The 14,607-nt window shown below is 36.4% G+C and overlaps 1 protein-coding gene across 2 annotated transcripts in view; it reads left to right on the top strand.

Moving 5' to 3' along the window:
* CWF19L2 (CWF19 like cell cycle control factor 2) overlaps window positions 1-14,607 on the top strand; it is a 123,652-nt gene that overhangs the window by 44,768 nt on the left and 64,277 nt on the right. For both annotated transcript variants that reach the window (XM_027849597.1, XM_027849596.1), the window contains 2 exons: window positions 6,808-6,904; window positions 8,311-8,403. In XM_027849597.1, the coding sequence (XP_027705398.1) occupies window positions 6,808-6,904; window positions 8,311-8,403 (190 nt within the window). The remainder of the gene's footprint in view (window positions 1-6,807; window positions 6,905-8,310; window positions 8,404-14,607) is intronic.

Raw genomic sequence — 14,607 nt, 5'->3', positions numbered from 1 at the left:
GTTTACATCCTGACTGTAATACTGCCTGGTTGACCATGGACAAGTTTAGTCTTACTGAGCTTCAGATAATTAAATGCTTAATTACTTTTCACACATGTAAGGACATACATGAATGGATGGAAAGACTGAGCAATAGCAATAGGCATGCGACTTATTGAAACTTTCAAAATGCACAAAGAAAAGGGGAGAGATGCTGAGTCAGATGACAGTTATGTCTTTTTTTTCCTTCTTTACTGGCAGTAGCCCAGCTGAAATGGTGTTAGCAAGACATTGGGCCATCCAGTGGCAAATAATATCCTTGGCACTGCTATTTCCTATAGCTGAGTTAGAGTTAGCCCCTAAAGGACCATGAGAGGAGGTTTTGTAGGAGTACCAGAAAAAGTTCTTGATCTTGATTTCTTCCCTACTTCTTCATGTACAATTGGTTGGCGGGTATTAAGTGAGGAGAATTAAATTTGGTTGGAAAGGAGCCTGAGATAGGGCAAATAACCAGAAGAATCGAAAGCAAAGATCTGTAAGAAGATAAAAAGAAAAATGTGAGTGAAGCAGAGTCCCTCGTGTGCATGGAGAAAGAATAGGCAATATCTAGAACAGACATATTCCATATTGGCTCATCGTGCTTACTTAGTGTAGGATATGTGTGTAACTACTTAACAACTGTTGATAATGATAATCTCCAAAGAATATAAGAGAAAGTTTTCAGGACAAATATTTTGGGAAGTTAATAGAATTGGAATGAGATTGCAAATTGAGTAATAGCTTGTTTTTTTAGACAGCCAAAATTTTCATCATGGAATCCTGATTGTGTATACTAAAATTCAAATGAATTGCATTTAAAATAGGACAAAAATGATGTGTTCATCAGAATATAATTTGACAGCAAGTCCAATATAATATTTTCCAGCCAAAAAAATGCAGATAAGGGCCCAGCAGTAATACCAGCTTAGAGAAGCATGTAAAAAAGTAACAAAAGAACTGCTCAAGCTAATGCAGTACCCCTACTGTTATTTTAATTGTTTTTCAGAATGTAGCCTGAGGGAGTATGAGAAGAACAAGAGGCTCTTCTTCCTGAGTTTGTTTTACTGAAAATATTTTCATTTTAAGTACTGTTGTCTTAAACGGAAAGAGATGGTTAGAGAAATTTCTGTAGAGATCATTGCCAAGATCGTCTTGGCTGAAAAGTTATTATTTAAAATAAACTTCTCTTTCACACTTCTAAAAAGATTTCATGTTTGAAAAAATAATTTCCTTATTATAATAACAGTCCCAGTTTTAATATATTAAGTATTTTGAATATTGTTATTGAGGAGATTATATACCCACACATACATAGTGACATTCTCTAATTATATCCTTAGAGTAATGATGAAAAATTGTGGGCTTTGTATGTTTAGGTGATGTAGAACCAACAGAACAAAGAAATATTGATTAATTGGTATCGAAGGATTTGCCTTGTCAAAGAGTGATTAAATGGAAACAAGAGAAGACTGAAGTACAGAGGATTTGAGGATGTTTCCTTTGCATGGCTGGAATTTCAGTGATGTAGAAGAAGGGTTTGGTTTTCTTTTATAAATGTGGTATGTACAGATATGGTTGGGAATTTGAGGGAAGAAGAAAAGATTTTAGACTGCTCCTTCTGGACAGTGAGGTAGGAATGGGATGATCAGTTAGAATAGGATTATTGAGAATTCAGCTGAGGTTATGCACCACAGATTTGTAGTAGGTGAAATCAGTTTTACAGAATTTAGGGGAAAAATGAAAAATATCGGAGAGGGAGAAAGGATGAGAATAAGCATTTATTATATATTACCTACTATGTACCAGGCACTGTACTATGTCCTTTGCAAATATCTCATTTGATCCTCACATTAACCCTGCAAAGTAGGTGCTATTACTCTTCTTATTTTTTCTTTCTTTCTTTTTCTTTCTTTCTTTATTTTTAATTTTCAACATTCTCTTCCACAAGATTTTGAGTTCCAAATTTTCTCACCGTCTCATCCCCCCCCACCCCAAGATGGCGTGCATTCTGAATACCACTTCCCCTAATCTGCCCTCCCTTCTACCCCCCCTCCCTTCTGTTTTCCTGTAGGGCAGGATAGATTTCTATGCCTCATTGCCTGTATATCTTATTTCTCAGTTGCGTGTGAAAACAATTTTTAACATTTGTTTTTAAAACTTTGGGTTCCAAATTTTCTCCCTTCCTCCCTCCCCACCCACCCTCATTGAGAATGCAAGCAACTCGATACAGGTTATACTTGTATAGTCATACAAAACACTTCCATAGTAGTCACATTGTAAAAAACTAACTCTATTTTCCTTCATTTTATCCCGGCCCCCGTTTATTCTATTCTCTCTTTTGACCCTGTCCCTATTCAGAAGTGTTTGCTTCTGATTACCCTTTTCCGCAGTCTGCCCTCCAGCCTCTGTCATCCCCCCACTCTCTTACCCCTTTCTCTCCTCTCTTTTCCTGTAGAGTAAGATAGATTTCCATACCCAATTGAGTGTGTATGTTATTCCCTCCTTAAGCCAAATTCAATGAGAATAAGATTCACTCATTCCCTCTCACCTTTCCCCACTTCCCCTCCACTGTATAAACCTTTTCTTGTCTGTTTTATGTGCGATAATTTACCCCATTCTACTTCTTTCTTTCTCCTTCTCCCAGGATAATCCTTTCTCATTCCTTAATTTTATTCTCCAGTTATCACCCCTTCATCATCAACTCACTGTTGATGCTGTCTGTCTATCTATCTATCTACATATAATTTTTTTCCCTCCAGTTACCCTAATACTGACAAAGGTCTCATGAGTTACAAGTATCATCTTTCCACACAAGAATGTAAATGGTTCAGCCTTAATAGTTTCTTATGATGTCTCTTTCCCGTTTACCTCTTCATGCTTCTCTTGAGTCTTGTATTTGAAAGTCAAATTTTCTATTCATCTCCCACCTTTTTAACAAGAATATTTGAAAGTCCTACTGAATGTCCATTTTTTCCCCTGAAGGATTATACTCAGTTTTGCTGGGTAGGTGATTCTTGGTTGTAATCCTATCTCCTTTGACCTCTGGAATATTATATTCCAAGTCCTCTGGTCCCTTAATGTAGAAGCTGCTAAATCTTGTGTTATCCTGATTGTGTTTCCACAATACTTGAATTGTTTCTTTCTGGCTGCTTGTAATATTTTCTCCTTGACCTGGGAACTCTGGAATTTGGCTGCAGTATTCCTGAGTTTTCCTTTGGGGATCTCTTTCAGGTGATCAATGGATTCTTTCAATTTCTATTTTACCCTCTGGTTCTAGAATATCAGGGAAGTATTCCTTGATAATTGTTTGAAAGATGATACCTAGGCTCTTTTTTTTGATCATGGCTTTCAGATAGTCCAATCATTTTTAAATGATCTCTCTTGGATCTGTTTTCCAGGTTAGTTGTTTTTCCAGTGAGATATTTCACATTGTCTTCTGTTTTTTCATTCTTTTGGTTTTCTTTTACAATATCTTGATTTCTCAAAAAGTCACTAGCTTCCATTTGCTCCATTCTAATTTTTAAGAAAGTATTTTCTTCAGTTAGCTTTTGGACTTCCTTTTCCATTTGGCCATCTCTGCTCTTTAAGGCATTCTCCTCATTGGCATTTTGGACCTCTTTTGCCATTTGGGTTAGTCTATTTTTTTTTTTTTGGACCATTGGGGTTAAGTGACTTGCCCAGGGTCACACAGCTAGTAAGTGTCAAGTGTTTGGTCTGAGGCTGTATTTGAACTCAGGTCCTCCTGACTTCAGGGCCAGTGCTCTATCTACTGCGCCACCTAACTGCCCCCTAGTTAGTCTATTTTTTAAGGTGTTATTTTCTTCAGTATTTCTTTGGGTCTCCTTTAGCAAGCTGTTGACTTGTTTTTCATGATTTTCTTGCATCACTCTCATTTCTCTTCCCAGTTTTTCCTCTACTTCTCTTACTTACTTCTCAAAATCCCTTTTGAACTCTTCCATGACCTGGGACTGATTCATATTTTCCTTAGAGGCTTTGGATGTAGGAGCTTTGACTTTTGTTGCCTGGTTATATGTTTTGATCTTCTTTGTCACCAAAGAAAGATTCTGTGGTCTGACTCTTTTTGTGCAGTTTGCTCATGTTCCCAGCCAGTTACTTGAGTTTTAAGTTCTTTGTTAAAGTAGAGGTTCCAGTGTGGAGAATGTATTGTCCCAAGCTTCAGGGGTTTTGTGCAGCTGTTTTCAGAGATACTTCTAGGGGCCTGTAAATTTTCAGTTCTTATAAGGTGGTATGATCAAGGGCAAGATGTTTACTCCTTTTCTGCCCTGTACTCTGGTCTGTGAGTGACCACAAGCACTCATTTCTGCCTTGGAAGTGCGAAGAGAATTCCCTCTCCACTGCCACTACCAGCTCCACCATGCCAGTGTTTCTCCTCTCCCCAGGACCGCCACCCAGAACTGTGACCCAGATCCAAGCAAGGGCAAAGCAAGAGATTCTTGCCTCAGCACCAGCAAAGAGATCCCTGCAATCCCACTCTGATCAGCCGCTCAATTCTGCCTCCATCTTTGGGCTGAGAGCTCCAGAAGCAGCTGCCACCCTGAGGCTGGGATTGAGCTTCTTTCTCACCACAGTCACAGACCTTTCCTACTGACCTTCTAAGTTGTCTTTGGCGTTTGTGGGTTGAGAAATCTGGAAACCGCCACAGCTGACCATGATTCAGTCCCTTGAGGCCTGCTCCAGGTTAGCTGAGGCCTGGTCTTTGCCTGTGTGCCCACGCTGAACTGTGCTCTTCTCCTAGCTTGCTGCAATAGACCTTTCTAATCAACCATCCAGGTTGTCTTGGGCTGGATATTTGTTTCACTCTGTCTTTTTGTGGGTTCTTCTGCTCTAGAATTTGTTTAGATCCATTTTTTTACAGGTGTTTGGAAGGGTTTGGGGGAGAGCTCAAGCATGTCACTGCTTTTACTCCACCATGTTGGCTCCCACCTCTTCTTATTTTACAGTTGAGGAAACTTGAGAGAAACAGGTTAAGTGATTTTCCCAGGGCTACACAGGTAGTAAGTATCTGAACCTTCACACCAGAGGTGCTAGCCCTCCCTGAGCACTCCATACACCCTTTTCAGGGTTTTTTATCCAGCTTTGGTTTCCGCCTCACCCAACTCTCACCTGTGGCTCTAAGAAGTTGTAGCATGCACAGTGGCCACACCTTGGTAAACTGTCTCAGCAGATGGGCTAAACCAGGTTAAGGGTAACTGACAGGCCTCAAACCTTTGCGTGAGTTAGGGGGATATCTATCCCAGATATGTGAAGACTTTCCCTGGTGGAACGAGCAGATGAGAACAATTTGTTCCAACAGCCACGAAGGGGGCTGAAGCAGGTATTGTGTGGCTCTCAGAGCTTGGTCAGGAGTCAAAGATGCCAAGGTCATCCACTGCATCCTGGGCTATCACCAGCTTTCTTGACTTTTGTCCCACCACTGGACTTGAGTGATTGGAAGAGAGAATAAGGCTGATGACTTTGTAACTCCCTCACTTAAATCCAATTCACTAGCAAGTCAAAACAGCATCCTGTGATGTCATTGGTCCTCTACAGAAACAAGGATGAACAACAAGTATCTGAAACTGGATTTGAGCTCATCTTCCTTTTTCTAGGCCCAGAGTTCTCTCTACTGTACCACCTAGCTGCCTCAAATAGGGAATATTCTTTAGTAAACATTGTATGCTATATGTTGCATAAGAGGTTCTGGGTTAGGTGCTGTGGAATTTAGTTCCTGCCTTTTAGAAATTTCCAATTTTAAATAGAGATGACATCTACACCCTTGAACCATGGGATCAACATCCCTTTGAACCTCCATAAACACAAAAAGTTTTTGTTTCCATAGCCACAAACACCTATGAGAGATATAAGATTGATAAGTGCCATAGTAGATGTAAATGTAGGAATTCAAAGGAGAGATGATTTGAGTTATGTTTTTATATTTAATGTTGATATCAAAGATGATAACCATATCACCTTTATTACTTGGGGTCATAGTTGGAAAGAGAATGCTGAGTTGCTTGGAATGTGTCAGGTTTGACATGTGAAAGTTGTTTTCTTTTTGGTGAGGCAGCCAGGGTTAAGTGACTTACCCAGGGTCACACAGTTAAATGACAGTAATCTTACCATGGGATTTGTTGAAGTGCCTCATGCCATATTGTCTCCAAACAGGAATTTATAATCATTGCATTTGCTTTTTTAGAGTAAAACTATGAGTAAGCTTGCTGAAAAGTCTCTGGGAACTTTAAATATATTAGTTTTTTGGAACTTGAAGAGTTGTCCAAATGTTAGAAACTATATTTTGACTCTTCTTTATGTCACTTCTTAAATATGTTAGCATGGATGGGTAGACTGAATAATGCTCTGTGAGTTAGGCAATTGCTTTACTCCCCTGTGTTAGGGATTGAATTAAGATAAAATAACCTTCTGTGAGCACCTAATTATCCAAGCAGTGTTAAAATATTGGTGAACTTGGGGAGGTCACATGAGTTATGTAGCTACCAGAATTGAAATCTGCCAGTTGTGTCAAATACTTTATGAAGTCATCAAAAATAGCATGAATTTTTTTTGTTGTTACCTGTACTTTCCTTGTATCCAACGTGTACCAAATCCACATTACAGTTTGGAGAGTACAGTTATGAACCCTCGTAACTATCTAGAATGTGAATATTCATTTTTAGGTTTTTTTTGCTGATATCCTATAAATGTCTAATAGCATTGATTATAAATTAAATTGTACAGAAGATTTTAAAGTAATACTACTTTTCAACTTGATACTATTCTTTCTTCAACCAGATACAATTCAGAAGATGGACCTAGCCACCTTCTAAGCGAAGATGAGATGAATAAACTTGGAGCCAAGATTATCAAGGCAGAATTAATGGGGATGATGGTGAGAGTCTTATTGATTGCTTTCAGAGACAGTACTGGTTATTATATTACTTCTATTGAGACTCATAAGACCATACAGGGATTTTGTAAATCATCTAATCTCCCAACTCTTGCCTTTTACTAATGAAGAAATTGAGGCCCAGAGAAGTTCATTGACTTGTTTTTAGAAGTCCTAAACAAAGCTATTCAGTTTGTCATTTTTATGGAATGGTTTAGTTACTTATTAAGTGCTTTTTAGGTAGCATTTAAATTCTCCTAATTTCCTAAAGTGTGTATATATAGTCCCTCAGTATTGAAATAACTATTTGTTGCATAAACATTGATGTAATTCTTATCTTTTTACAAGGAGCTTTACCTATATACTCACCTCTTAATGATTCATGAATAAAATGCCTTTGGTAGAGCTTTAACCATCTAGGATCCCAGGGAACATTACAGTACTGTTTCATTTTAAATTCTTATTTTCTTGCTTTTTAATCAATGAATTTTATTTTGATAATGTATAAAAACCCAAACATCTATAACCCTCCCTTTTCCTTTCTCTGTCTCCCACCCCCAAGATATCGTATCTGAAAACATGTTAGTAGAATGGCTTCTCCTAAGTTGGAAAGGTTTGTTCATTGTGTAGCTTCACTGATATTGAAATATAAGTACAAAAAAAAAGCCTTTGAAAACTAAATGGAAGATATTTTGAGGTTACATAAGAAATACAAAATATTGATACCATTGTAATAGAAGTGTTCAGAAATCACTTTTAGTTATGTTCTCTTATGCCAAGGAAAGGGGCGTGTTTTATATGCTGTATATTTTCTTTATGCATTATTGTTGGTCATTCTGGCCTTTGGAACAGAGTTGAAGAGTTTGCAAGAAAAAGAGAACCAACAGCATTGAGCATTGGTAACAAAGATGTGTTAGTTGAAGTTGTCAGTGAGAAGGCAGTCCGTTCTGCTTCTAATAAAAGAAAGTATGTCTTTGTTCATTGAACCACTGTAGGAAGGAACACTGTTTCTATGGTGTCACATAAATCTGTAATTTTTTGCTTTGTGGTTTCTTGCTTTATATGTCTTTTTATATGAAACTCCTTAGCCAACTAGAAAAAAAATGAAATAGATTCTAGGCTTTGATTTGAAGCATGTGTAGGTGGTAAAATCAATGCTGGTTTAAATATCATGATGTGCTTAGATGATTCTAATAACCTTTAGCCTTACATCATTTGAAATTTGTGATATGTAAGGAATTACAAAATAATATCCATAAGGTCACTTTGATTTCTCCAAGTGAATATACTTTTGTAATTTAATTAGAATTCAAAGTAAAACTGTAAATTGCAGGTAATTATGAGAAAATTGTGATTGAGATAGCAGGATCATAAATATGTAATAAAAGCCCTCATTTTTGTTTTTAAAGGACTTAGCAGTACAACTTAAAGCACAGCTTGACAAAGCACGCAAATTAAAAGAAATAAAAATGCGAGAATCAACAAGAAAATCTGAGATGGAGGTAAGAAAAAATTTGTTTGTGACTTCATTTTGCATATAAGCTACTTTTGGAGGATGGCGCTGTTTTCAGTTGGTGATATTTTAATAGTTAATCAGTGAACATTTATTAATAAATTAGGGGACATGTGTTCTAGGTATGACTCTCACAGTAACTAGAAAGTTGACTTTGGGCAAGTCACTAAACCTCTTGAATCTCAGTCTCCTCATCTGTAAAAATCTGTAGTAATAATCACTAATGTTTCTTCTAGGTTTAAAAATCCCATTATTCTGTTTTGTGTGACTTAGTATTTGCTGAACATGGAAATAACTGCAATTTTACTGGCTGATACTGATACTGATAGATGACTTAAAATTGCTTAATAAATGCATTTATTGAGATATCAGATTAATAGCAGCAAAGATGAAGTTGACGTTCTTTCTGGGAATGTATTAGAGTTAACTAGACCATACCATCAGAGATTAAGTTTGCAGGCATCTAGAAGATTGTGGAGACTGGCTGAAGTCAATTCTATGAAAAATAAATCCTATTTAATTAATCTAATGTGTTTTTCCTATGTGTTAAGCATTGCAGATTTTGGTGAAGAGAGAGAGTTACTGTTATTTTGATGTGAAAACTTTTGGTTCAAAATTTTTGGACATGTTAAGACACAATTTGGGAAAATTGGCTTACATAAATATGTGTATTAGAAAGATAGATAGCTGGTTTTAATGGGTCCTCTCTAAAATATGCTTTTTTAGTAATTCATTGTCAGACTGAGTGGAAAAAGGATGCTTCAAATGAAGTTTCACTATTTTTTGTTTGTTTGTTTGTTTTGTTTTGTTTTTACTAGGCAATGGGGTTAAATGACTTGCCCAGGGTCACACAGCTAGTAAGTGTCAAGTGTTTTCGTCTGAGGTCAGATTTGAACTCAGGTCATCCTCACTGTAGGGCCGGTACTCTATCCACTGTGCCACCTAGCTTTCCCCACACTGTTTCTATTCTGATTGTAGACTCATAGAGTTTCAGAGCTTTGGAGGACCCTAGATACACTTAGTACAATTCCTACTTAACCACAGTTATTTACACATAGTAGGCACTTAGTAATTTTTATTGAATTGAGCAGGATTATTTAACTTTTATTTGAAGACAATATTTCAGTATTGAGGAACGTATTAACTAACCTCCATCGTAACTTGCCCTTTAAAAATGTCATCTTTTATTTTTACATCATATTCATTTCCTCCTTGTATCCAGTGAGCCATCCATCCTAAAAAAGGTTTTTGAAAAGGGAAAAAAGCAGTTTAACAAAGCCAGCCAACATATTAGCCACATTTGTCAGTAGCTACGACATTCCACAATCGTAGTCTTCCACATCTGCAAGTAAGGCAGAGAGTGCATTTACTTAACTCTTCTGGGACCAAGATTGGTCATTGTAATTACAGTGTTCCTTTTATTGTACTTTCTGACTACACTGTTGTTATTGTGTGTATCATTTCTTGGTTCTTCATCTCTCATTAGCTGTGGAGTCATTATTGATGAAAGCCATAACAAGGACAGAGTGAACAATACACGACTTTCTGTGTCTGGACATCTATCTGACAGCTCCAGCCTTGAGGCCCAGGTCTCTGAGAATTGAGCCTAGTATTAAGCAGTAAATCAAAACATTAGCTAAACTACAATGACACATGTAAGGACACTTTATAGCTCCTCCTCCCTTTGTCTTCTGTAATTACCATGGGGTATTTTTGGGGTCTTTTGCCAGAATTCACTGAATTATCTGACTGCTGCCCAAGACTGCCCCTATGTAAGTAACCCATGTGATTATGTAACTACTTATATAATCATGCTGGAGCTCCTGGCCTCTTTCTTCGGTATCAATTTTGCTGGTTTTTTGTTTTTTGTTTTTTGTTTTTTTGAGAGAGCAGGGAACTGTGAATATCCCTGTGCAGGGGAATTCCAGACCTTACGTTATCAGTTCATTTAAATCTTTCCATGTTTTTCCACATACTTCATATTCCTCATTTATTATAGCACGTTACTATGATAGTACTGGCTCAGTGGATAGAGTACTGGGCCTGGAGTCAGGAAGACTCATGTTCCTCAGTTCAAATCTGTCCTCAGACACTAGCTTGTGTGACCCTGGGTAAGTTACTTAACTGTTTGCCTCAGTTTCCTCATCTGTAAAATGAGCTAGAGAAGGAAATGGAAAACCATTCCAGTACCTTTGCCAAGAAAACCCCAAATAGGGTCACAAAGAGTCAGGAGTGACTGAAAAATGACTGAACAACAAAAACAACATTGATTTTACCGTAGTTTGTTTCATTGTTGTTCAGTGTATGGAGAATCCCATGTTTCTGATTCTTTACTACCACAGGAAGTACTGCTGTGAATATTTTGGCGTATGGGACCTTCATTTCTGTCATATTTTCTGTCATATACTCCTTGAGTATATGCCTAGCAGTGGAATCTTTGCGTCAAGCGATGTGGATATTTTAGATGCTTATAACATAATTCCAAGTTACTTTCCGGAGTGTTTGGACCACTTCACTGTTTCACCAACAGTATATCAATGTGCTCGTCTTTTTGCTGCTCTTTCAACATTGAGTGTGTCTATAGTTTGACATCTTCACTACTTAGTGGGTGTGAGGTAAAATTCTAGAGTTGTTTTGATTTGTATTTCTCTTATTGTAGTAACTTGAAGTGATTTTTTAATGTGGTTGTTAATAATTTGTAATTCTTCTTCTTTTGAGGACTGTTTGTTCATATCCTTTGACAGCTTATCTTTTGGGTCCAATCACTACTTGGTCAATGCTCCTGGAAATATATATTTGTGTTCACTATATGTCTTAGCTATCTGACCCCCTTAGCAGAGGTATATGGTCGCTGGCAGCCTCACTCAGTTTTGGGAAGTCAGGTGATTCAGGGGGAGGGAGAAGGGAAACCAGGTGGCTTTCTTAGCAAGTGACCAGGGTGCTTATGCAGAAGCAGATTGCACTTATTCTGTTTGGCTTAGAGGACAGAACCAGTAGTAATAAGTGAAAGTTGCAAAGAGGAAAATTTATGTTTGATATCATGAAAAACTTTAATATTTAGAACTATCCAAAAGCAAAATGGGCTGTCTCAAGAGGTGGTGGGTTCCATTTTTTTGGTGATCTTTAAGCAGAGGCTGGATAACTACTTGTTAGCTATTATAGTTGGAATTCCTTAACCCTTTTAACTCTCAGATTCTGTGGTCTGAATTTCCATCCTGTCTCTGATTTTTAATTACCTAACTTGTCTTTGGGTCTCAGTGTCCTCATTTTAAAATAAGGGTGTTAGACTAGTTGGCCTTCAAGGGCTGTCCAAATAGTAAGTAAGTAAGTTAGTTCTTAGGATCTTGGAAAAGGTGATTAAATTCCCATTCATTATGGCATGGGAAGGCAGCATGTTGGAATGTAAAGGATGTTGAATTTGGTGTCACAGGACTCAAGTTTGAATCTTAGCTGTCTTATGTTACCTTTGTGACTAGGCAGATCACTTAAACTTTGGCTTCCGTTTCCTCATTTGCAAAGTGAGAGGTTGCACCACATGGTCTCTAAGATCTTCCAGCTCTCTGATCTCATGTCTCTAAGACATAATAGTATCATGTAGGAATCAGAATGTTTGGAGAATCTCATGATCAATATGTAGTCTCTGAGTGGAAGAGTCTGAGCAGTTTTATGACAGTGATGGATACCATAGATGAAAATGCATATCCTTGTTTTATACCTCACTTCACATCAAAAGCCAATGGATCATTGATTAAAATCATATTTGTCAGATGTAGTTACATCTGCTGTAGTTCTAAGTAATTTAACCATTTTCATGGGAGACACCTTATTTTATTATAGAATGTCTGTAACTACATTTTTTCTATTTAGTCAAATACTTTTAAAAAATCAGTGAACAGTTGCAAACTGTTAATAATTATATGAAATAATGTTCTCAATTACTACTAATAAGAGAAATGCAAATCAAAACAACCCTGTGGTTTTACTCCACTCTCAGCAAATTGGCAAAGATGACAAAAGACAGGAGTAGTCAGCATTGAAGGGGATGTGGAAAGATATGCATTATTAGTGAAACTGTGAATTAGTAAACTGTGCTGGAAAGCAATTTGAAATTATGCAAATAATGTGGCTAGAACATCCTTTTAATCCAGAGATTCTACTGCTAGGCTTATACTCTAAGGAGATCATTGACAAAAATAAGGCCTCATATACTCCAAAATATTTATGGCAGTATTTTTGTGGAGTAGAGAACCAGAAACAAAGTGGATACCTATCAGTTGGAGGATGACAAAACATGTTGTGGTACATAGAGTAATACTTTATTGTAAGAATTACATATGGTGAATATAGAAGCATGGAAAGACTTACATGAACTGGGAAAGAATGAAGGAAGCAGAGCTAAGAAAATAATATACACAGCGATCACAATAATGTAGATGAGAATAACAGCCACCATAAAACAACAAAAAATGAACGTTACAAAATTGTAAAGAAACAGTTTGATCTTAAAGAAGGGATATGCAAAGTTACATGCCCCTATTTCTTTTCAGAAGTGGCAAGTCCACATGAATGAATGAAACATGAATCTGTAATGATATTTTTTCTTTGTAATGCAAGATAGTATTCCACATTACTACCCTTAAGTAGCTCTGTGTCTCATAACTTTTCTGGATCTAATAAATTTGCATTGTTCCCTAGAACTTAGAATTATTCTACTTATTCATCTCTAGTTATAATAGTTATTATGCTGCAGTCAAATCTTAGAGAAAAATATAAGCCCTCAAAATATAATGACACAGAAAAAGAAAGAACATCTTTACTTTCTATGAAGGGAGTATATGGCAGTACTTTCTATAAAGGCAGTATGTGCAAGTCAAATTTTTTTTGATGTATTTTTTGTTTCTTTCACTTTAAAACAAAATTCTTTGTTATTTGAGATAGCTGTTTGGAAGGATGGAGGGGGAAAATATGTAAAAAATTTAGGCAGTGTAAAAACAAAAAAAGTCAATAAAATTTCACTTAAGACATCAATGCAGTTTAAATGCATTGGGATCTTGTCTCCCTGTCACTTGTATGACTGTAAAGATGTAGGCTAGTATAGAAAATTTGGCACAATGGGTAGAGTGCTGGGCCTGGAGTTAGGAAGACCTGACTTCAAACATTTACTAGCTGTGTGGCCCTGGGCGAGTCACTTAGTTTCCTCATGTTCTTCAAGTTTCCTCAAGTTAATTAATTCACCTCAGTTTCCTTATCTGTAAAATGAACTGAAGAAGGAAATGGCAAACCATTCTAGTATCTTTGCCAAGAAAACCACAAATGAAGATATGCAGAGTCAGACATGATTGAAATGACTGAAAAACAACAACAAATAGAAAATCTTTTGTAGAAGTTTGCTTTGTTTTTTATCAAGGTGTCCCTTGTTTCATATTTAAACAGTTCTCTCAAAGAAGCTTATACAGATGAGAGTAGATATATCATTCATAAGTATAAATGTCAATGTTTGTAATACAAATATTTTATAAAATTATTTTGATTACTCATTAAGTTTTGCTCTCAAAAGATTCCTTACTACCTTTATAGAAAGTAAAGATGTTCTTTCTCTTTCTGTGTCATTATATTTTGGGGGCTTATATTTTTCTTTAAGATTTGACCATAGAAATACAGTAACTAGGGATGAATATGTAGAATAATTCTAAGTTCTAGGGAACATTGTAAATTTAGTTATTAATGAGACACAGAGCTACTAAAGGGTAGTAATGTGGAATATTATCTTGCAATACAAAGAAAAAATATCATTATTGATTCATGTTTCATTATAATATGACCAACTCATGCTTTAGAGTAGTAGTCATTGCCTTTAAAAATCTTATTTAATGATGAAAAAATGTGGTCCTTTCCACTAAAATTTGAAATAAAAAATATAAAATATGATAGCTTTCTTTTCCCATTTTCCTAAATATGCATTAAGTAATAATATTATCCATCTTTATAATATAAACGCAAAGACTTTGTTTCAAATTGATCATTGTAATTATATTTGCATTTTATGCTAAGGAGTTTGTTGACTTTTATTTTGGTAATATCTAGGTGTTGAGACAATTTTTTTTTAGTAGTAACTGATTTGTAGAACACTGAAGTTTTTAAAGTGCTTTCAATCTCTTATTTCAGTTTGAGCCTTATACCAGCCATGGGATTT

Source organism: Vombatus ursinus, unplaced genomic scaffold (assembly GCF_900497805.2).
Source record: "Vombatus ursinus unplaced genomic scaffold, bare-nosed wombat genome assembly UNPS02007612.1, whole genome shotgun sequence".
Taxonomy (NCBI): domain Eukaryota; kingdom Metazoa; phylum Chordata; class Mammalia; order Diprotodontia; family Vombatidae; genus Vombatus; species Vombatus ursinus.
The sequence above is the reverse complement of the archived record's forward strand: the minus strand, read 5'-3'. Positions and strand labels throughout refer to the sequence as shown.